The sequence below is a fragment of the Chiloscyllium punctatum genome, chromosome 15 (assembly GCF_047496795.1).
Source record: "Chiloscyllium punctatum isolate Juve2018m chromosome 15, sChiPun1.3, whole genome shotgun sequence".
NCBI classification, from domain to species: domain Eukaryota; kingdom Metazoa; phylum Chordata; class Chondrichthyes; order Orectolobiformes; family Hemiscylliidae; genus Chiloscyllium; species Chiloscyllium punctatum.
In genome coordinates this window covers 15,211,102-15,234,903 of record NC_092753.1, presented here as the reverse complement: position 1 = coordinate 15,234,903, position 23,802 = coordinate 15,211,102, and the positions used below count along the sequence as shown (strand labels likewise).

The 23,802-nt window shown below is 39.9% G+C and overlaps 1 protein-coding gene across 6 annotated transcripts in view; it reads right to left on the bottom strand.

Annotated features, from left to right (window-relative positions):
• The window catches only part of mcf2la (mcf.2 cell line derived transforming sequence-like a), a 221,492-nt gene that overhangs the window by 109,296 nt on the left and 88,394 nt on the right, over positions 1 to 23,802 (bottom strand). For all 6 annotated transcript variants that reach the window (XR_011962520.1, XR_011962521.1, XM_072584719.1 and 3 more), the window contains exons 3-7: positions 18,785 to 18,899; positions 15,501 to 15,591; positions 14,560 to 14,679; positions 6,297 to 6,413; positions 306 to 455 (exon numbers count right to left, since the gene is read on the bottom strand). Coding sequence is in view for 4 of the 6 variants with exons in the window: in XM_072584719.1 (XP_072440820.1) it covers positions 306 to 455; positions 6,297 to 6,413; positions 14,560 to 14,679; positions 15,501 to 15,591; positions 18,785 to 18,899 (593 nt within the window). In the remaining 2 variants the exon portion in view is untranslated. The remainder of the gene's footprint in view (positions 1 to 305; positions 456 to 6,296; positions 6,414 to 14,559; positions 14,680 to 15,500; positions 15,592 to 18,784; positions 18,900 to 23,802) is intronic.

The window sequence follows — 23,802 nt, the reverse complement described above, 5'->3', positions numbered from 1 at the left end:
TGAAGGTCTAAATAAAACTCACGCCTCTCGGTTTTAATGAATTTGAGTTTTGATCATGTGTCCTTATATGCTAGGACTGTACTGTGAAAGTATTCATTCATATAGCAAATCATAAGTACCCGAACAGATTTGCAATTATATAATCCCTTCAAAGTATATTTTGCACTTCATCACAATACATAATCCCTTTACGGTATTTAATTTAATTAATGTTTTTGCTGCACATATGCATTATAGTATGCTGTGTGGTTAAACAGTCCCTTTACCAAATGTATACACTCACATCATTGTATGCTCTACATTACCTTCATTCTATCTCGCTTTTGGGTATGTGTTGTTATAAGACCCAAAGTTGTTGTCACATCATTCGGCAGATCAGTTTCAGCCAACTCTGTTCCAAAGGCCTGTAGCATTTGTGCAGTTTCTTTTGCCATGACAGCAAAACTTTCAATACCCTAATATACAGGATACAGTAAATATATATTAGAGCAAATCAGGCTAGAGAAAAAAAATATATAGAATACACATCTGTAATAACCAATAAAACTTCAGGTCTCAAATAAACAACAATAAATATATAACTCAGACTAAATGGATTCCTTCATTCAAAGTACTCACAATTGGGGCATCAGTATTAAAATGCATGAAACATTAGAAATAGGTCATATGTTTGAGATGCTGATTGTTTTATGGATTTGTGGCCAGTTGAGACGAGAACATGCTAATGCATGCTGTTGATTAACCACTTGTTCCATTGCTGTATGAAAGATAAAGCCTAAGCATTGACTATCTTCGGCCAGAAGTGCTGAGTGAATGATACATCTCAGCCACTTGGAGGTTCCTAACATATTAGATACCAGTCTTTATCTAGATTGATTCATTCCATATGATCAAGAAAAGACTGAAGGCACTGGGTATGCACAGGCTTTTGCCCTTGATAGTATTTTGCTGATAGTCCTGAAGACTTGTACTCCTGAACTTACCATACCTCGAACTAAGCTATCCCAATACTGGCAGCTACTCAACAACATGGAAAATTGCCCAGGTATATCCTATATATAACAAAAAAGATAATTCAACGTGCCAATTACTGACCAATAAGTGAAAGGTATCATCAACACCACTACCAAGCAGCATCTGCTCAGCAATAACCTGCTATCTGAGGCTCAGTTTGGTTTCTACTAAGCCAACTCCTGACTTTATCACAGCTTTGGTCCAAACATGGTGAGATGCAGGTGACTGTCCTTGACATTGAGGTCACAAATGATGGAATGTGGCATCAAGGAACCCTAAAAAGCTGGAGTCAATAGGAACCAGGGGAAACCATTTCATTGGATAGAGTCAAAGCTTGTATAAAGGAAGGTGGTTGAGATTGTTGGAGGTCAGTTATCTCAGTCCCAGGCTACCACTGCAGGAGTTCCAGGCCTATCTATCTTAAGCTGCTTCATCAATGATATTTCCTCCATGAGGAGTTTAGAGTTGGAGATGTTCACTGATGACTGCATGATGCTCAGCACCTTTTGTAACAACTCAAATACTGAAGCAGTCCATAAACTACTGTGCAGGCCTGGGCTGACAAGTGATAAGTACCATTCACGGTAGATAAGTGCCAGGCAATGGCTATCTCCAAGAAGAGTGCACTTAATCATGACATTCAATGGCATTGCCATTGCTCAATCTCCCACTATCAATTTCCTGGAGATTACCATTGAGTAGAAACTGAACTGGACTAACCATATAAATATTGTGGGCTATAACAGCAGGTCAGAGGCTAGGAATACTGCAGGAGTAACAAATCTGCTGACTCCCCAAAGCCTGTCCACCACATACAAGGCACAAGTAAGGAATGTGATAGAATAGTCTCAACTTGCTTGGTTGATAATCTCCAACAGCACTTGAAATGGTAATCCAGAAAAAAGCAACCCACTTTACTGGCACTATACTCAGTCCCTACACCACTGACACACTGTAGTAGCAGTGTGTCTATCTATAAAAAGAACTGCAGAAATTCACCAAGTCTCCTCCAAGGACAGCTCCTTTTAAAAAAAAACAAGGGCAAGGGCAGCAAATACATGGAAATACCACCCAAGTTCCTCTCCAAGCCACTGACCATCCAGATTTGAAAATAATCACTATTCCATCATTGTCACTGGATCAAAATCCTGAAACTCCCTTCCTAAAACCTTTGGGGATGTACATATAGCAATCAGACTGCAGTGGTTCAAGGATACAGCTAACCACCACCTTCTCAAGGCATCTAGGGACTGACAATAAATAATGGTTCAGCCAGCGATGCCCATGTCCTGAATGAATAGAATAAAGCATACTGCTCACTATCCTTTAGATAACTTTCTGTCAACCCTCAGCTGCTACGAGGGCCAAAATGTTGAATGCTCAATTAATTATCTCTGTTGAGCTTATTCATCTAATCTGGGATGACGAGAAAGGCAATAGAATTGAACTCTGCAAATTGGAAAGTGGAGAATATCTGAAACTGACCCAAATGCAGAATATCTGTTGCTCAGTGTCAAATTGCTTGCCAATAAATACGACAACCAAATGAAGTTATTTGGATGAAGTATTAATGGGCAGCAGGACTTGTAAAATTGCTACACCAGTCTACGGGGCTAAAATTTACACAAGCATGATGGATCATGTGGCTTCCTTCTGTAATATATGTAATATAATCATACAATCCCTACAATGTGGAAGCAGGCCATTCGGCCCATCCACACCAACCTTTCGAAGAACATCCTACCCATACTCACTCCTCTACCCTATCATTTAACCCTGGGCTATCATTTCCCATAGCCAATCCACCTAGCACGAACATGGGAAATTTAGCACAGCTAGCCCATCTAACCTGCACATCCTTAGACTGTGGGAGGAAACCAGAGAACCCAAATGAAACACGCATAAACAGGGAGAATATGCAAACTCCACACAGACAGTTGCCAGAGGGTGGAATTTAACTTGGGTCTCTGGCATTGCGAGGCAATGGTGCTAACCATTGAGCCACCATGCTGCTCCATAATAAGTAAGATTTTCAGGCAGAAAGAAGATTGGAGGAAACTAAACATACTTCGTTTAGTCATCATCGTACAAAAAACTTTGTATTTCAGCAATTACTTATTTAAGGTCACTTTTTTCATATAATGAAAATAAGCAAAGATGTTGTACATCAGTTTTGGTTCCTAATGTAAGGCAACATAATTAGCCTCACTCACAAAGCACCATGGGTACCTCTCTCCATTAGAGACGATTGGATACTTAGGGCTGAATTTTACGAAAAATTGGCTGTGTAAATTTCTGAATATTTCAAGGAGGGTTTCTCTCCATGAACTCAAGCCAGTTATCTAATGCATTTCTCCAAATCATTATGCGTGCACCACACCCCTACAAGTGCTGCGCTCACACCATTGTGAGCTCACTACTGACGGAAGTACTCGCCACTCCCAGGACCTTCCTAGACTTGTACCACTCATGCCATATTTAGGCCAGCTTTGCTGTGCACTATGTCAAGCAATAACCTTTCATAGTACACACAGTGGAAGGGAAAACAGAAAATTAAAGCTTCTCAAGATGCATAGGTGACACCTCATTAGAAATACAGTCCTACAATCATAAAACTATTGCTTCTTTACATCATCACCTGTATGACTGGCTGTCATAATAATTGCAGCTACAAGAATAAAGTTATAGAGGCTACCATTCTTAGTGCCATACCAATTTAGAATCATGTCTGAAAGAGTACTACTTTTTCCCTAATGCCCAGCACAGCATAACATTGGTCATTGATCAATATGGGATCATATGTTGGACAGCTTCCAAACAACTGATCATGTTAACTTTAATCAAACAATGGGAAAGTGAAGAAATAAAAGAGATTGGCAGTTCAAAGAAATAGCAGTGGTACTACGGATGCAATGAATGCTACCACCCATGACAGTGGATATAAATATTTGAGTGACAGTAAGGAGATTTCAAGGTGGAGTTGCAGGAGAGGTGGGTGTGGGACTAGCTCTCAGCAGGCACCTCTTCCCCATCCCAAGTCTCTCAATTAAGTATTGCAGCTCTTTGAATGAAGGACACACAGGTAACCCTGTGAGTTGTTTTGACACCATCAATGCGTAGCAAGCTTCTCTGACTTCTACTAGGCTATAGCACAAGCAGGCTGAAATCATTAAGGGTGTATTAATTTCACATTCAATTGATGGTCGGATGGCAAAGCCATCCATGGCCCTTCCCAACATGGAATGGAAAGGCAACCTGGTCCCCATCCACCACCAGCCTACCTATTTAAATGTCCTTCTACCACCAAACTCAACATGGATGGGGGTATTAAATACTACCATCGTTTTTCAACTATCAAGCCACCTTTCCAGTGTAATTCTGGTATACAGGCTGCCATTCTCCATTAGATTTCAAACTCAATATGATTTCCATATCCTGGTGCATACTCACCCTCTCAAGTAGAGAAATACTCAGTTGTACTAGACTATCCTTGGCACCAAGGCAAGAATATCTACTGTTTATTGTTTAAAATAAAATGCAGAAATCTTTCAAACTTGACTGTTCTTAGACACCTTTAAAATTGAAAAGGTAAGAGAATCATTTGATACAGTAAAGATAAATAGCAGCTATACAACCAATTATGACAGAACTACAGAGTGAGGCCAGTTAACCCAATGCATCTGAGTTGGATCTATGCTAGATCAATCCAAAATGGAATGCATTTTCCCACATGCCCTTATAACTCTGAATATTTCTTTGCATCAAGTATGTATACAACTTTCCCCAAAGAGAAGAACAATTCAGTCTGTCTGATGTGTCTAAGCTTCAAACTTAAATTGTATTATATACACTTGGCTCATTGATAAACCTTCTCTTGATACAGAACAGTGAGCCAGTTCTTGCATAAAAAAAAGTTGATGACACATGACAAATTAGCGAAACTTTCAATGAGAAAGCGATACCTTATGAATTACAAATGTTTGGCTAATTTGCAACATTCCACCCATAGGCTTGAAAAAATGGCAATCTTATTTTTGCTTTCTCTTTTCCTCTTAATCCAATCTTTCTTTACATAGAACAATACAGCACAGAACAGGCCCTTCAGCCCTCGATGTTGCGCCGATCTGTGAACTATTCTCAGCTCGTCCCCCTACACTATCCCATCATCATCCATATGCTTATCTAAGGATTGTTTAAATCTCCCTAATGTGGCGGAGTTGACTACATTAGCAGGTAGTGCATTCCACACCCTTACCGTTCTCTGCATAAAAGAACCTGCCTCTGACATCGGTCTTAAATCTATTATCCCTCAATTTGTAGTTATGCCCCCTTGTATACGCTGACGTCATCCTAGGAAAAAAAACTTTCACTGCCTATCCTATCTAATCCTCTGATCATCTTGTACGTCTCTATCAAATCCCCTCTTAGCCTTCTTCTTGCCAATGAGAACAGGTTCAAGTCTCTCAGCTTTTCCTCATAAGACCTTCCCTCCAGACCAGGCAACATCCTGGTAAATCTCCTCTACAGCTTTTCCAATGCTTCCACATCCTTCCCGAAAAATGGGGACCAGAACTGTACACAATATTCCAAGTGTGGCTGCACCAGCGTTCTGTATAGTTGCAGCATGATATTGCGGTTCCGGAACTCAATCCCTCTACGAATGAAACCTAACACACTTATGCCTTCTTAACAGCACTATCCACCTGGGTGGCAACTTTCAGGGATCTATGCACATGGACTCCAAGATCCCTCTGCACATCCACACTACCAAGAGTATTTCCATTGACCCAGTACTCTGCCTTCCTGTTATTCTTCCCAAAGGGCATCACCTCACATTTAGCTGCACTGAACTCCATTTGCCATTGCTCAGCCCAATTCTGCAGTATTTTCCAAATCCCCCTACAACCTGTAACACTCATACCTCTCAGATGTCTTTCTGTACCTGGTTTCAAACTGACATCACCCATTTTAATTCATCATCTTCATTAACTATGTTACTTTTACAATGCTGCATAAATCTCACTGGTTAAAGAAGAAAAACTGCTTCCATCATTCACCCAAGCTCCCAGATTTCTTGGTCAAGCTATAATCACCATACACGAATGCAAACTTATGCCCTCCAAAAAGATCAAAAGCCTATACGTGCACAAGCAAGACTAATAAATGGGCTATTTCATACAGCACCCCACTCCAACAAAATGTAGCCCATTGTATTATCCAATTTCCCATAAGTAATATGATAGGAGATCGGAGAGTACATGTAAAAGTTGTTTGCCACTTACCGTCCGATGATACAACCACTGACTATGGGAATATTCCAGGGTACCTCCAAGTTCCTGGGTTAGTTGTGTTTTGTCAATGTGACTATGTAGTTCTGTTACTGAATTCAGCATTATGATCTGCAAAAGAAGATCCTCATAAATATACTGAGAATCCAACAAAAAAAAAGTTCCCTAATCAAAATGAATCAAGGTTTACAGGGAGCCAAGGACAGGTTTTTAAGGAAGGAGTGATGACAGATTTTGAAAGCGGGGAGATCTGCACTTGAGGATATGAAACCATTTACAATGCTAGACATGATAAGACCCAGGAAAGGAATAAGGGTAATCAGCAGTCAGATGGAAATTGGATCATAGCAGCACCAGGTTAGTACCATATCTAGGCTAAACTTAGGTAGGAAGAAATTACTGCAGATGCTGGAACCTGTACTGAACACAAATGCTAGAGATCGGTGGGTCAAACATCATCCAAGGGGAGAGAGTAAGCTATCATTTCACGTCTAGATGACTGGACGACAGAGCTAGGGTTGATAATGTGATGTGATCAGGCATGGCATGCATTTTCACCCAAAAGCCACCAGGTGGAGCCCAATTGCCTTTTTGACAGATGTAATTGCCAAAGTAATTTGTCAATATGGCGAACTACGAATTCTGCTTACAGTGATATGCTAGACCATAGTAAACTTATTTCATACATTGGACAGAATTGGTACGCACTTTAATTGATGCCAAACATGCAGTATTATAACTTATTTAGCTTAGTGATCATTTCCCACTTTACAGAATACAGACAAAACAGTTGTAGCATTGTAACAATGAATAAATAGTTAATCTTAATGAGACAAATGAAACAGTAGCATTGGATGTTTTCTGAAATAACAAGTGACTAAATTAAATTAAGTATATTGGCTAATCTAAAATTTGTTTACTGCTATCCCTGAAATTTACCAATTGATAAATCTGGTTTTGAAAATGATGTCATTTTTAAAAAGAATTATGTTTAAATTGCATCATGCTTATGTTCATTGGTATTATGAATGAAAGATCACAATAATATTACAGTTATACATGTCATTTTTAGGTTTGCAGCGGAGTACAAATCTGCAATTACCATGAGCACGTGTTAACAATGTGCCCTAAATTGTAAGTCATGCACCACAAAGGCAAGAGTTCCTAGCTGGCATATGAACACAATAGCCCAGAAGTGCAAGCCTTTCAGATCATATTTGTTACTCTATACAAATATAGCAGAAGATTCCTCGACTTCCCACTTCTTTCTATTGTCAAAGTTAATATCAGAACATCAGTAGACAAAGAAGATATCTTATCATCTAAACATTGCTACTAGTGTAAAAGTCAGCTCAAAATCAAAATCTCCTGTTCCAAGCTGATCAACTCCCGTCTGAAATCATACTTATTGGTGAACTCAAATGCAATCACATGGGTATGTAAGTAGTCAGAGAAAGAAAAGGTAATTCTCAGAGTAACATGTGTAGCAGAGGTTTAAGGAGTGGAAGCAGAGAAACCAGCTACAACTCACTGGAGCCCAGTGTTTAGAAGAGATAAATAACCGACAGACATAAATGTGAAAATGCTTTTCTTGCAAATAATCAAAATCTTGATAGAGGAGTTCTATTACTTCTATCTGTAACACAAACCAGTCCATGTAGCAAATGTTGTAACTAAGGGATGTCTGCAGTAAAAGAGACATCAGGAGTCTGTTCTTGGGGCACTTCTGGGTCTGGATTGGCAGCCACAGCTGTCCATAGGAATCCACAGATTCCTTGTAAGATCACCTTAAGAACACCATTACTCTGGGAGTGGTCAATTATTAATTGAGACTACTAGGTCTACACTCATGCTGATTATCAACCCAAATATCACTTAGCAGTATCAGTGTGCTGTCAGGAGTGGTGTAAAATAGAGCTTTGTTGCAAGACCATGATCCTGATGTACTTTTCTTCTGACCCTTCTTGTAGGCACCTTTATGCTGGAGTATGGCAACCGTGATGACTTTCACTTCTCTTTCAAAATCTCCTTTGGATATGCCTCTCAATCACCTAGCACTCAACAAGCACTGTGCAGCAAGAGTGTAAAAACATATTTCAGGAAAATGATAGGAATACTGAATAGACAATGTAGAAAATTGTAGAGGTCTTACATAACTTATGCAAACAGTGAAATATGAGATTTGCTCATGAAATTGACAGCTTCTGCTGCTGCTGCTTATGGCAAAGGAATGCTTTGCTTCCAAATAGTCAAAGATTTATCATTTTGGGGGAATAACATTCGCAATAGGGCAATCAAAAGAACATTATTCAATATTTCATGCCTAAATTAAACATGAACATTTAACAGTTTCGGTTTACTTTCTGCAGCTTAACATGACAGACTAGCAATAGGCTTCCCTAGGCCTCATCTCTTCTGTCCTGCCTCCTTTGTCCAAGAGATCATTGAGTTGATTTTCCCATTATGTCTGCACAATCTCACTAAAGGAGCATTATGACTTTGAGCCATTCTCTTGTCTTTATTCAAATAATTACCAAATGCCCTCTTGAATGCCTTGATTGAACCTACCTCTATCACATTTCCAGGCACTGCATTCCAGACCCTTAACTAATTACTGAGTGAAAACTTCCTTCTCCCCCCGCTCCACCCCCCCCCCCCCCCCGCCCCCCCCCCCCGCCTCACAATATATTTGTTTCCTTTGTAAATTACTTTAGGTCTGTGTCGTCTCATTCTCAATTCTGTTGTGTGAGTGATAATTTCTCCCCATCAACTGTCAAGTTTCTTATGATTGAGAAAATTTCTATCAAATTCCCTCTTCACCTTTGCCATTTCAAGGAGACTATCCCAAACTTTTAAATCTATCTTCATTATTGAAGTTTCTCAATCATGGAACTATTCTTGAAAACCTTTTTTGCACTCTCTCCCTTGAGTTCATTATCACTACAATCCCGAAGTTTACTACCCACAACTTTGTCCAGTTCTGGTCGCCCTACTACAGGAAAGATAGAGGCTTTGGAGAGGGTGCAAAGAAGGTTTACCAGGATGCTGCCTGGACTGGAGGGCTTGCCTCATGAAGAAAGATTGAATAAGCTCGGACCTTTCTCACTGGAGAGAAGGAGGAAGAGAGGAGACCTGATCGAGGTATACAAAATAATGAGAGGAACAGATAAAGTCAATAGCCAGAGGCTTTTCCCTAGGGCAGGATTGATTGGTACGAGAAGTCATAGTTTGAAGATATTAAGAGGAAAGTACAAAGGAGACGTCAGAGGTAGGTTCTTTACGCAGAGATTGTGAATGCATAGAATGCGTTGCCAGCTGTGGTGTTGGAAGCAGTGTCATTGGGGACATTTAAGTGACTGCTGGACATGCACATGGATAGCAGTGCGGTGAGGGGTGCGTCGGTTAAGTTACTATATTTTACGTTAGGATTAAATCTCAGCACAACATCGTGGGCCAAAGGGCCTGTTCTGTGCTGTACTTTTCTATGTTCTATGTTCTATGTTCTACTCTGCTGGAATGATGGAGGGTCTTTTCCTCAAGGCAACAGTTATTTAAAGCTTCTTGCTGACCTGTGCTGCAGAGATGATCAAGACCTACTTAGACAACAGAAACAGGTCTGTAACATACAGATTCTGTCATTCAGATGGGAACTATTAAATCCATTCACTCTGGGAAATAATTTTCAAAGCTGAGTCTACAGACAATTCAGTTTTCTTTTGTGAAATAGTGGGGAGGTGATAGATGAATTTTCTGACTAACAGATGGGTGAATCACATCATGAATACTCCTTCCATGGCCACCAAGTCTTGGCTTGAGATTCAAACTCTGGTCTTCCAGACTAGAGATAGGGAGACTACCACTGAACAACAAGATATCCTTTGGACATTTCAATACTTGGATAAAAATTTTAAATTGAAGATAATGGGAGATCAGGGCTTAACAAAGGTTAAAGAGGTCAGCAAGAATAGGTTGATAGTTGAGTGGAATTAAGCAGAAGTTTATATGCACTAAGGTTTACAAATTATGGAGGATGGACTGGTCATAACCATGAACAAATTGGAATAGCTGTGCCTAGATGTGAGGAAGTTGTGATGAGGTTTTCAGTAGAAGGAAACAATGGCCAAGAAAACAAAGTCACCGTCTCAGAAAGGCAGTTTATAAATCTGACAAGGGCATATTCGGTTCTGTGGAACAGGTTAACTGGATTGGAATGATTCAAATGGGGATGCTGTGCCAGCGGGTGGCACAGATCTTGAAGGCAACAGAATGTTCAAGGACTTAGAGATGAAACAGGAGTAGAAGATGGGACAGTAGTTTACAGGGAGCTAAGGGCAGGTCTTTTTTAAGGAAGGAGTGATGACAGATTTTGAAAGCAAGGAAATCTGCACTTGAGAACATGGAACCATTTATAATGCCAAATATGAGGAGACCCAAGAAAGGAATATGGGTAATCAGCAGTCAGATGGAAATTGAATCAAAGCAGCACCAGGTGGGTACCACATCTAGGCCAGATGCTGGAGATCACAGTGGGTCAAACATCATCCATGGACAGAGAGCAAGCTTTCCCATGGCAGAAATGTCTATCACGAGGGGGCATAATTTTAAGGTAATTCGAGGAAGGTTTAGGGGAGATGTCAAAGGTAGGTGCTTTACACAGAGTGTGGTGGGTGTGTGGAATGCACTGCAGGCAGTGATAGTACAGTCAGATACATTAGGGACATTTAAGCAACTCTTGGACAGGCACATGGAAGATGGTACAACAAAGGATGTGTAGGTTAGTCTGATGTTAGAGTAGGAGAAAAGGCAAGCACAACATCGGGGGCCGAAGGGACTATACTGTGCTGTACTGTTCTATGTTCTAACATAGAGTCTAGATGACTCTTCATCAGAACTAGGGTTGACAATGTGATGTCATCAGGCATCACATTATCAACCCAAAAGCCACCAGGTGGCGCCCACCTGCCTTTTTGACTGATGTAATTGCCAGGGATTTGTCAATATGGATAACTTTACAAATTCTGCTTACAGTGAAATGCTAAACCAATAGTGTATACAGTGGCAATTCACTCTCGCTGTTCCCTTTCAAAACTTATTTCATACATTGGACAGAATTGTTATGCATTTTAATTGTTACCAAACATGCAGTATTACAACTTACTTAGATTAGTGATCATTTTCCGCTTTATAGAAACAGACAAAACAGTTGCAGTATTGAAACAATGAATAAACAGTCAATCTTAATGAAATAGGTGACACGGTAGTATTTATAACAATGGCCAAACAATCACATTATATACTAATAGATATGGGACAAAGGCAGGTATATGGAGTTTGGCCAGTGATCAGTTATGATCTCATTGAATGGTGGAACAGGCTTAAGGAGTTGAATGGCCTACTCTTGTGCCCATGTTATGTTCATCAACCTCAGGTTTAAATCAACCCATCATTGTTTTACAGCTTAGTCTGCTAGAAGTCCACTCCAGCAGAAGGCAGTGATTAAAAAATACATACATTAAATCTTCTGGATATGAAATTCTGTTTATAAAATATTTCATTTAAACAAAATCCTATTTTATAGACTGAAGTAGATTTCAGCCAAACTTTTCACATTCCACGTAATCACATTGTAATAATCTCCTCCCTGCACAAACACATGCAGCTTACCAATCCACCTTCTATCCTATAATCATTAATGCCATTCTCTGCTCTCAACCTCCCAGTCATTCTTTGATACTGTCTTTGCTACCTAGTTTCTCCAACTTGCCCAAATGTGGGACAGCTGGAGTAAAAAAGCTTTGAAAGATATCTAGACCCTTGAAATTGAGGTCTGCCATTATAAACCATGAAGCCTATTTATACGTATTTGAGCTTACCAACAGCACATTATTACTGCTTCTTCTGAACACACCTGACAATTTTAATGCAGGCACTGTTGCCAGCACAAAACAATATTAATATTGAGTATGCAAAAAATATTATCAGGGATCTATCATCACAGAAAATTCAAACTGTACTGTCATGGTACAAGATCCTTTTGAAAACAAACATTTGGAACAGGTTCTTCAAACAAGATCAACATTATTTGAATAAATTGTGAAAAAAACAAGTAAAGATTCAGATTATGAAACATCAGTGCTATACAATATTAAGATTATTATTGATGTCCTGATTCAAGAAGGATTCTGCTGAACAAAAACAGAGTAAGTCATTCTTGTATGGAAGAACAAAAAAGACCTCACTCTTGGCCTGCTCATATCTCTAACTATTTCTTGGTAAACTAACAGGCCTCCTGTGTCCAGGAGATGTTCTTAAAATGGCTTCAGTAAGGTGTGACAAGTGATTAGATCAAGGTGCTTTTCAACTGGACTTCCTCCATAACATAATTGGCATATTTTCTATACAACCTGGTTAAAATCACAAATCAACTATAAGGAAAGGTTTGGCCATATATTGTGCAGCCAGTTGACTGGCTCCTTTCACACTTCCCTCCTGACTGCCAGATTAACATTCCAAAATTGCATGGCAATAAGCCATTAAATCCACTCCAATGCATGAGTTTATTATTAGTTAGTAACGCACATCTTTTGGAGATTATTACTAATAATGTAATTCTCCCTTTTCTCTAGTTATTTCAAAGTAATTTTCAGACAAGAATTAATTTGGGTATTTGGTGACATTTACTGACATCTGCTCAGGCTAATTTAAGAAGCTTTATCTGCTTAGTTTATTAGCTTGCTGACTCAGTAAAGTTTATGTCATCTTTTTGTGTCTGATACCATTTAGTGTCCAGCCTCATGGACCATGAAGCCTCATATGCCTCATGGTGCCAATCACCCTTTGAAATGCATTGTTTCTGCTGCTCCTAATCATGGACAGTTCGTCAGATTGGCAGTAGATTTAGCATACAAGAACTGAGTGACAGCTCCATACAGCTTAGCAAGGGTAGGGAAAAAAGTGATTTTGAAAAATTGGAATTTCACTAAACATTTTTCATTCCTGTAAATATTGCAGCTACAGATCAAAGGCTGGAGATTCTGCAGTAAGCAACTCACCACCTGGCTCCCCAAAATCTGTTTGCTATCTAAAAAGGCACAAGTCAAGAGTGTGAAGGAATTTTTTTTAGGTAAGTTCAGTTCCACAAACAGTCAAGAAGCTCATCATCATCCAGGATATGATTGATATCCCTCCCAACATTTCAAACAGTCACTTCCTCCGCCATTGACATACAATACCACGTAACAAAGGGCAGTGAGCAGCTTACCAAACCTCCCTTGACAGTACCTTCCAAACCCCAACCTTTACCATTTAAACAGAGAGGGCATCAGATGCTTGAAAATGTAATCAATTGCTAGTTCTCATCCAAGTCACATACTGTCCTGACTTGCAGTAAGTCATTACTCCTACACTGTCAAATTGTCAAACTTCCTTCCTAATAGCAACATGGGGCACTTACATCAAATGGACTGCATAAGATCAAGAAAGCAACTCAACAACACCTTGACACAGTCAATTAAGAATGGGAGTAAAATGCTGGCTTTGCCAGTGATGCCAACTTACCATGATTGTTTTATTTTGAAACCCAACTGTTTTGACAGAAAAAAATTTTGAATTGCGATGACATTCAGTTTCAGAATGGGAGGGAATTGTTTGTTCTGCAGAGCAGATATTGAGGCCAAGGTGCATTCTGTTCTCTATATAATTGTATATTACTTATATAATAGCTAAGGTGTCACACCAGTTCCTTTTAGCACTTCCTTTTCCAGAAGCAGCAGGGGTGCCTGGCACCAGTCCAGCAAGCCATCCAGCTCCAGTCTTAAACTTAAACCTACTGACTACTAGGTATCATTCTAACCTCAACATCCTGCAGGTACCAACTATTCCAATCTGCTGGTCAAGCAGTCAGTCAATCAGTTGATCAGATGGGATCAACAGGACTCCCACATCCTGAGGCTAGGTTCTGCACTCACTGCTAGTATCCATAACACCATTCCCACCTTCTGATTAATATTGGCTCCACTGATTTTAAATTGGGCATTGAATTGCATACACTTAATTGGTCATGTCTTCTAACCCTATTTTACCTGAAGACTCTGCTTAGTTTTAACTCCTCTTATACAACATTATGCAGGATTGACTGGGCATCATTTTGTAAATTTGGTTTACACAGAAACCTTTGGTAATATTTTGGTTCAATCTTTTAGTGGCTAAAAAAGCAATCATCTTCCCAAAGATCACATCTATTTGAAATCTAACTTACAGGTACTTTTAGCTTAAAGTCATCTCGATTAAATCTCAAGACAATGTCAGAGATGGCTCTTTGAAAGATTCCTGAAGGTCGAAGAACAAGAACCAATTGAAGATTTCCTGGGAATGATCCCTACAGGGAAACAGAAATCACAAGCAATTAGAAACAAGAGCAGTAATAAGCCAGTCTGTCAAGCCTGCTATGCCATTTAATACAAATGATTACATGTATTTGGCTTGCCAACTCCAGTTCCCTGCAAGACCAAAATCCATCTCAGCTTTAAATATATTAAATTTTGAAGAATCCACAGCCATTTGCAGGAGAGAGTTCCAATGATTCAAAACACTTCCAGTGAACAAAATAATTCCCCAAAAGCTCATTCAGAAAATGGAGACAGAATTACAGATAGCAACAGTTGTCAACAGGTAAAATACCTGGTGCTGACATACTGTTTCAGTTTTATTTAGAATCATAAAATCCCTACAGTGTGGGAGCTGATCATTAGGCCCACCAAGTCCACACTGACCCTCTAAAGAGCTCTCACTTTTTCAAATAAAGCATATATTTGAGTTCAGCATGCAATAAGATTAAAAGGAAAGGAATCAGGTCATTGTAACTACTTTACAAATGGTTCTGCCCTACTGACAGGGAGAATTTGTGTTACTGTTTTCAGTTTCAGATACATGCTTTATTTGAGAAAGTGAGAGCAATAAAACAGCATCACCTTCATATTCCTCATGAAAGGTCTGACTCTTGAAGTCAGCTCAATGCATACCATTGGATCACCTTAGCACAAAAGTGTACTTGTCTAAGGATGAGCAAGCACACAGACTCCGTCCCACATAGCTGTTGTGTCACAGGTGACTGTGCTTTCTATTCATGTTTATTATTCAGCAGCTGTCCTAAAGGTATGACTTAAAGGCTACTGAAGTCCGGACTGCAATGAAACTCACCGTGATTCGCAGCAGCGATGCTTTCACGGAGGACCATTTGTCTTGCCTCCTATCCACAAGCAGAATAAATCCAATGTCACCATCTTGAAAGCTGAAGTAAGAAATTTCAGGAAAGAATGATTTCTAGCTTCAAATCTATTACTTCAAACATTAGTGAGGAACTAATTGCTGCCAAATTCAACAGTGACCAAAGCCACAGGAGCAGAGCATATTCTAGTTTACATCACCCATTGGAGATGATCACAAATTTATAGCTGTTGATAAAGCCACAAGTTTATAAGAAACTGGAAATTATGGTTTTCAGAGAAACACAAGAAATGCCTCACATAAGGTTGGTTGACTCCTTCAGAAAATGAAACAGTTGCATTTCACGTGAGAAGAAGGGATATCCTCATCGTTCACATCACAATAACTGTAAATGGAGGTGGTATAGGATGTGGGGCATTGATCAGTTAGAAACAGTTTCCCCTTATCTGCATCATTCAATCATGGTTGTTATACAACGAACCAAAGGAAACTATAAACCCCAGGCCTTGTAAGACAGAGCCAATTGTACTATGCCAGCAGGTGGCTGCAAGCCAATTATAGTCAGAATGTAAAGGAGATAGCCCAGTACATAACGAGTAAGCAAATATTTATAATGTTAATTCCATAAACACTGATTCAAAATACAAACCTGAGGTATCATTCCCCCATTGGATTATTTTGTTGCAAAATTCTGCTTCTGTATTCAATGGGTGCAAAACTAGTTTACAGCAGCTGTAGGCATGAGGCACTCACTGCAGAATTGCTTATAATAAAATCCCCTTACTTTAACTTAAGCTTTGCCTCATAGCATGGTCTTATCCTTGAACAACTGAGTAGAGAAAAAAAGTTCCCTCTTCACATAAAGTTTAAATAAAACAGCCAGCAAATCCATGACGTTGACTTGTGCTTTATTAAATATAATTTATTTTCGTTTGATTTTTTGAATTAGGGACACATGGGCTTTTGTGTGCACTGGAAGGCTTTAATAATTAATTGTAGCTCTGTAATCATAGCGATATCTATTAAAACAATTTGAGAGTGCTGGTTTGCCATTCAACCATAATGAAATGGGAACACAAGTTGGCTGTTCAGCCCCTCGAGGTTGGTCCGCCATTGATGTCATTCATGTCCACTTTCATGAATTTTCCCCATAACCCTTGATTCCCTGACTGATCAAGAATCTATCCCAGCCTTAAATGTATGCAAGGATTCTGCCCTCCATAGAGTTCTGAGGCAAGGAGTTCCAAAGACTCTCACTTCTGAGAGAAGAAATTCCTCCTCATTTCATTATTTAATTGGTGCCCCTTAATTCCATACTTATACTCTCTAGTCCTAGACTCGCCCATGGTTCTTCTAAACTTCAAAAAGTAGAGCTCCAACCTGTTTAGTCTTTACTCAATACCAGTGATCGTCCTAGTTAACAGCCTCCAATGATATAATATCATTCCTTAAATAAAGGAGACCAAAATAGGTCACAGTAGTCCAAATGTGGTCACACTAGCACCTTGTACAGTTGTAGTATGACTTCCTGGTTCGTATTTACTATCTTCCTTGAAATAAGGGCCAACCTGTGTGCTAACTTTCCATATCACATGCACAAATACTCAAGTCTGGTGTCTTGCAGCTTTACACCATTTAAATAACGTTCTGGTCTTTTGTTCACCCTTCCAAAATAAATAATTTCACATATGTGCACATTATAGTCCATTTGCCAACTCTTTGCCCATTTACCTAAACCATGGAAGATGGTTAAATGTGAGTTCAATAAAAAAATTTGGAATTAAGAATCTAATGATGACAATGAAAACCACGGTTTCACTAATGTCCTTTATGGAAGGAAATCTATCACATTTACCTGGTCTGGCCTACATGTGACTCCAGGCCCACAAAGTCTAAATCCTTCCTATAGCAGGGCAACCAGAATTGCACACAGTATTCCAAATGCGGGCTGAACCAGTGTCCTGTACAGCCACAGCATGGCCTCCCAACTCCTATACTCAATGCTCTGACAAATAAAAGCAAGTGTACCAAATACCTTCTTCACCACCTTTTTTACCTGCAACTCCATTTTGAAGGAACTATAAACATGCACTCCAAGGTTCAGCAACACTCCCCAGGACATACCATTAGTCCATTTAAGTTTATAAGTCCTGCCCTGATTTATCTTTCTAAAATGTAGCATCTCATATTTATTTAAATTAAACTCCATCTGCCACTCCTTGGCCCATTGGCCCATCTGATCAAGGTCCTGTTGTACTCAGATATTCTTCTTCACTGTCCAGTATACCTCCAAATTTGGTGTCATCTGCAAACTTACTAACTACAACCTCTTATGTTCACATCCAAATCACTTATATAAATTACAAAAAGTAGCGGACCCAGCACCGGGTCATGTGGCACACCACTGGTCACAGGCCTCCAGTTCAAAAAGCAACCATCCACCACCACCCTCTGTCTTCTACCTTTGAGCCAGTTCTGTATCCAAATGGCTAGTTCTCCCTGCATTCCATGTGATGTAACCTTGCTAACCAGCCTACCATGAGGAACCTTGTCAAACGCCTCATTGAAGTCCACATAGATCACGTTCACTGCTTGGTCTTCATAATCCTCCTCATTACTTCTTCAAAATACACAATCAAGTTCATCTCCCTCTTCTCCCTTCCTTGCTTAAAAATTGTTAACTCTCTCAGCATTTCCAGTATTAATGAAGGATCAAATGACGTGAAATATTTACTCTGTCTCCACCTCATCTATCAGACCGCCCACCTCATGTTCCACCCCATCTACCTCATACACCTCATGTCCATTCCCTCCTCCACCTCCTTCACTTCAAATATATATAGAGTAGTTTCTTCTTTTTAATAGCATTAAATCCATTCCCCCAGGTGGTAAATTGCAGCTGGAGATTTAAGAAATTCCTAATTTTCAATTCTTACATCATCACTAACTTCTCTTTTCTGTTACTCCTTTTTTCCATTCCTGATTTGACTCTTATTGATCCTACTTTCCTCTGTCAATTGAATTGGTTCATTCATCAGGGAAAATTGGTCCCATTGTTCAGAGAGGTTACAAACACCTATTGTTCATGCTGCAGAATTTTCAACTTGCATTTCCAGCAAGTTATGATGCAAGCTTTGAGCTGAAGGGTGTGGGAAATAAATATTTTTCAGAAACTACCTGGAGAGATTCCCCCACACTAACTAGATTAAGCTCATTGCTACATCCACATTTGTTCAATGATACTAGTTTAGTCTTACCTGGGAATACTAGTTAAATATTTTATAACAGTTTGGAATTCCTCCTCAGGGATATCAGTGAAATTTGAATATTCAGGAAAAGTTATAATTGGACAGCCATCAGCTCCTCGGCCTCCTGAAACAAAGAACACAACAATGAATAAATAACTGCTGTTCTACAGCCTCAAGACAATTCAAGACAATAATCTAAAAAATGTCAAAAAACCTTTGTGTAAAAGTAGATCGCTGCCCACTCAAGTTGTTATAAAAGTTTCCATATTACTATTATTCCAAAATGCAGGACAGATTTCCAGTGTTCTGGCCATATTTAACCCTTAGCCAATGGCAATAAAATGGAACATTTGATCATTATCACACTGTTGTTTTGTTCTTCTTCAATGTTAATGTACCAATCAGACACTGGGATTGCTGACATAATAAGATGGGTTCTAATTTTAAGTTAAGACTACATACATATAAAGAAATGTTATCTGGAAAACTACATTTGACATGTACATTTGGTACCTATGACTTATAACTAGACTATATCTATATCATATCACCCTGAAGTGGTAATGATTGACAGCAGATTAAGATGTGTACCCTTAATCATGACTGCACATCCTATCACAACATCCTCCTTTACTCAAACCAAAGGTTAACCTTGAAGAATCATTAGCAAACAAATAATGTTGTGATTGAATGCATACATGTATTTAATGTCGTCAATTTATTTCTCCTTCATCTTCCTCTACACATACTTTGTTCAACAATGTGCCTCCTCCCCCTCTTCCATGATATTCACCTCACATTCCTCCATCCTCCACCTCACACTCTCCTGCCTCCTCCATGTCATATGCCACTCCCCATCCCATCTATCACACCACTCCTCACATTCCAACCCTTCCACCTCGTACATCTCATGCTCATTGCCTCCTCCACCTCATTTCACACCACCTCCACTTCAAATCCTCCCTCCTGCAATTCACATCCATCCTAACTACCCTAGGTACCCACCTGATTCTCGACAAAACCCTCTTACCTCCACCTCACAGAGATGCACTTAAAGTGAGATCACCAGCAATCCAACGTTTAAGCTTTTTTTCCTGCTTGAACCTCACAGCAGTCGAGCCACAAAAAAAATCTTCCAGTTTGGAGTAATCTTACAGGAACACAATGACCACTGGTCGAAGCAAAACATCATCCTTAAACAGAGGCACACTGTGTAGTACCCCAACAAAGCATAGGCTGCAATCACAGGCACCAACTGCACCCCGATGCTGCAGTCACAGAGAAGGGAACGTGAAGCTGTAGTCAGTGTGGTATTGAATCAAATGCTGTAGTTGCACAGGGCACTGAACCCAAGGTTATAATTAGGAATGAGAACTGAGCCAGAAGCTGTAGTTAGATGGGAATTGAATCTGATGCTCTGGTCACCACTAGGAACTGAACCTTAAGCTATGGATACAAACAGGAACTGATCCAAATTCAGCATTTACACATGGGAACGGATCCTAATGCTGCAGCACAGATGGGAACTGAACCAAATTATGTGATTACAAATGAGAATGTCTGTGATACTTAAAAGATGATAACTGACGCAGGCATTATATTTTCAATGAGAACTAACCACTCAAGCCTTCACTGAGCCATTGAACACTGACTACTTTCAGCAACAGCTGCTCCCCAACTTGACCACAGACTTATGCATCCACCAATTTAGCCTGTTATTCTAACTTCCTCTTCGGGCTACTCATGGTTCAGATGCTAAGGTCCCTTTATCAGAAGCCAATTGAAATTCCATCAGGACTTGTGTCAGTTTGTCTCACCTCTGTCAGCACTGCAACTGCCAGAGTTGCAGATGCCATGCTTTCATCTGCCAGTCCCATACTCTCCAGTATTGTATGTGTCTGCATTACAACAACTAATCTGTGTCGTACCAAATTTCCAATGTCAGCACCATCAACATCACCTTTGCCAGCCTCATATCTATCAGTATGTAACCACCAGTCTCACTCCACCAGCCTGTCACCCACCACCACAACATTGGCAGCTTTGACCTACTAATGTGCAACCACCAATCATCCCCTCCCTGCCTCATAAGCACCAGTACCAGAAATGCTAGTGTCACCATCAGCAAAGTTTACAAACTATCCATATCTGCCAATGTCACAAATGTTTGCTTGCAACCTCTAGTACAACAAGCGCAGTTGGTTGGATGGCTGGTTTGCAAAGCAGTATGATGCTAATTGCATGGATGCAATTCCTACACTAGTTGAAATTATCGTGGAGGATTCTCCTTCTCAACCTCTCCCCTCACCTGAGGTGTAGTGGCCCCCTCAGGTTAAATTACCACCAATCGCCTCTCTCTAATGAGAAAGTGGCCCTATGGCCCGGTAGACTATGGCAATTTGACAATAGCTACAAATTCTCGAACCTTTCTCACTAACCTCACAATCACAAGTCTTGCCATGGCAGGAACAGAGCCATCAGCCTCACGTTCCAACTCTCTCCTCTCGTGGACACCATCAGCCTACTAACTACCGGCTCTGCATTACTTATACTACAATCAAGGTCACTATTGTCAGCCTATCCTTCACAAGTGCTGCAACTGTCAGTCTCAAAAGTCAAGATCACCATCACCAGTCTCTTCTGTCCCCAGCCTTGGCACAAACAGCAATGTCATAACCACCAGTGTCGCCACCAGAAACCCGAAAAATGACAGTGTACTATCACCAGGCTTTCCCACCCACCACCCTTCAATGCCTACAAACATCTGCCAGCCATGACAACCACTAATCTAGCTACTGCCAGTCAATATAAATGACACAATCTGTACAAAAGTCAACAATGACGGCCATAACAATTTCGCACAATTTGGCAAAGTACGTCACACTGGCCATTGTGGTCATATGATTTTCCACAATTTTAGTGCACTTATATCAGGGCCAGGTTGTGGGGAATCTCATTCACATAGAACATAGAATGTTACAGTGCAGTACAGGCACTTTGGCACTCGATGTTACGCCGACCTGTCAAACCATCTATCCTACACTATTCCATTATCATCCATTCCTGGTTGCATTCCCACCGGTGGGCCACTCAACACAGGAGATATTCCCACTGGTGGCCTCATGTAAATAAATAATCCCATTACACTACTAATGCTGGGCCTTCATAACCTGAATACAAAGGAGGATCTTCAATGTAATTCAATTATTATGGCACTTGTGTTGAATTTCCCTATCTCCTTAATTTTAATGGACAGAATTTTCCTCTTCTTGCACTGATGTGCTCTACATATCCATCAAACAGTGCTGTCAATAATTATGCAACTAAGTTTGCACCAGCAAATTGCATACTACTGGCAAATCTCCTTCAGACAAAGCATGAAAAAGAAATGGGCATTAAAAGAACAATTAACTATTGACTCTACCATGTTCAAGAGTGTTTTCATGAGGTGTACAATATATATCCAACAACAGACTTGTCATCACCTGGGAGAAGCCAAAAAATTCTAACTGACCTGAAGGCAGAATTTGGTTCCCATGTGTCTTAATATCATAAGGAGGATCCTGGCCTTCATCTTAGCCATACTTACAGAAATAAAATACTTGACACATTATAAATGGTAAAATACTTTCAATATAACTGGTTAAACAAAGTGGATGAAATACACATTTAAACTAATGGATTTTAAAGCAATCGTCAAATAGCCAATGACACAGTATAGTTGCTATGCGATTTAAAACTGCTTCAAGGGACTGCATCTGCATGCAGATAAATATAGATAGTAACCAAGGCAACTAAGGTATCCCTTAGTTACCATGCAGATCTGACACCAGATCCCCTCACCTAATATTCATGGTTTTCATTGCACAAAGTTTAAAAATGGACATATGCTTTTACAGTCCATCCACATTCTAGCAATGAACGTAGCACTGATTAAAGCTTCAGTTATCAATTATTATGCTAAGCTTTATTTAAAGATGTCAACAATCATCTGCTTTGCAGCTAGCGTATGCTCATTTCTTGTAGGCATAAAGTAGAGAGGTGTGTTTACTGCCACAGTTCTTCAAGGAAACACCAACATGCAGAGCATGCAGTAGAATCTATATAGTACATAAGAAATTCATGATTGGGACCTCCACATTTCCTACTGATCTTTCTTGTGATGCCCAAATATCTACAATAATGGAGTGCCTGTGTCCAGATATTTTAGAAGCAGTGCTGAAGTTTTTGAGGTTAGAGACATCATGGTTGTTGTTCTTGTACAAAGGCCAGCAGTTCAACAGCACTGCTATGCCTGTAAGCTTCAGAATCTAGAAATAGTATTAAGTTAGCCTCTCCCAGTTTTAAATCAATTCCTGGTGTCATTAGTTGGGTGTGGGATTGGTGCAGGGTTCTTGTTCTAGCAGGACATGTCACTTACACAGATAGTATGAACTCAGCTTATAACTTGCCCATTCTTGTCAAATTGGGCTTTTGGAAGCAGGATAAATCAGCCCCTTTAAAGGCATCAAATCCCAATCTTTAGCTGTAAACACGTACTCCTTAGAATCTCCACATAATAAGAATGGTAAGGTACTCAAATAACCATTTTTCAGTCAAGCTACTATTCACAAAATGTGTATATATAAAAAATGAAGCATAAGTGGCTTCATTTATGTCCCCTTGTAACACTCTGTTGTACCCGGGGAAAAAGTTTCTGACTGTCTACTCTATCTATTCCTCTGATCATCTTATAAACCTCTATCAAGTCACCCCTCATCCTTCGCCGTTCCAACGAGAAAAGGCCGAGAACTCTCAACCTATCCTCAAATACATATTAATGACATATTAATGATTTAGATGAGGGAGTCGAAGGGTGGGTCAGTAAATTTGCAGATGATACAAAGATAGCTGGAGTTGTGGACAGTGAGGAGGGCTGTTGTCGGCTGCAGAGGGACTTAGATATGATGCAGAGCTGGGCTGAGGAGTGGCAGATGGAGTTCAACCCTGCCAAGTGTGAAGTTGTCCATTTTGGAAGAACAAATAAG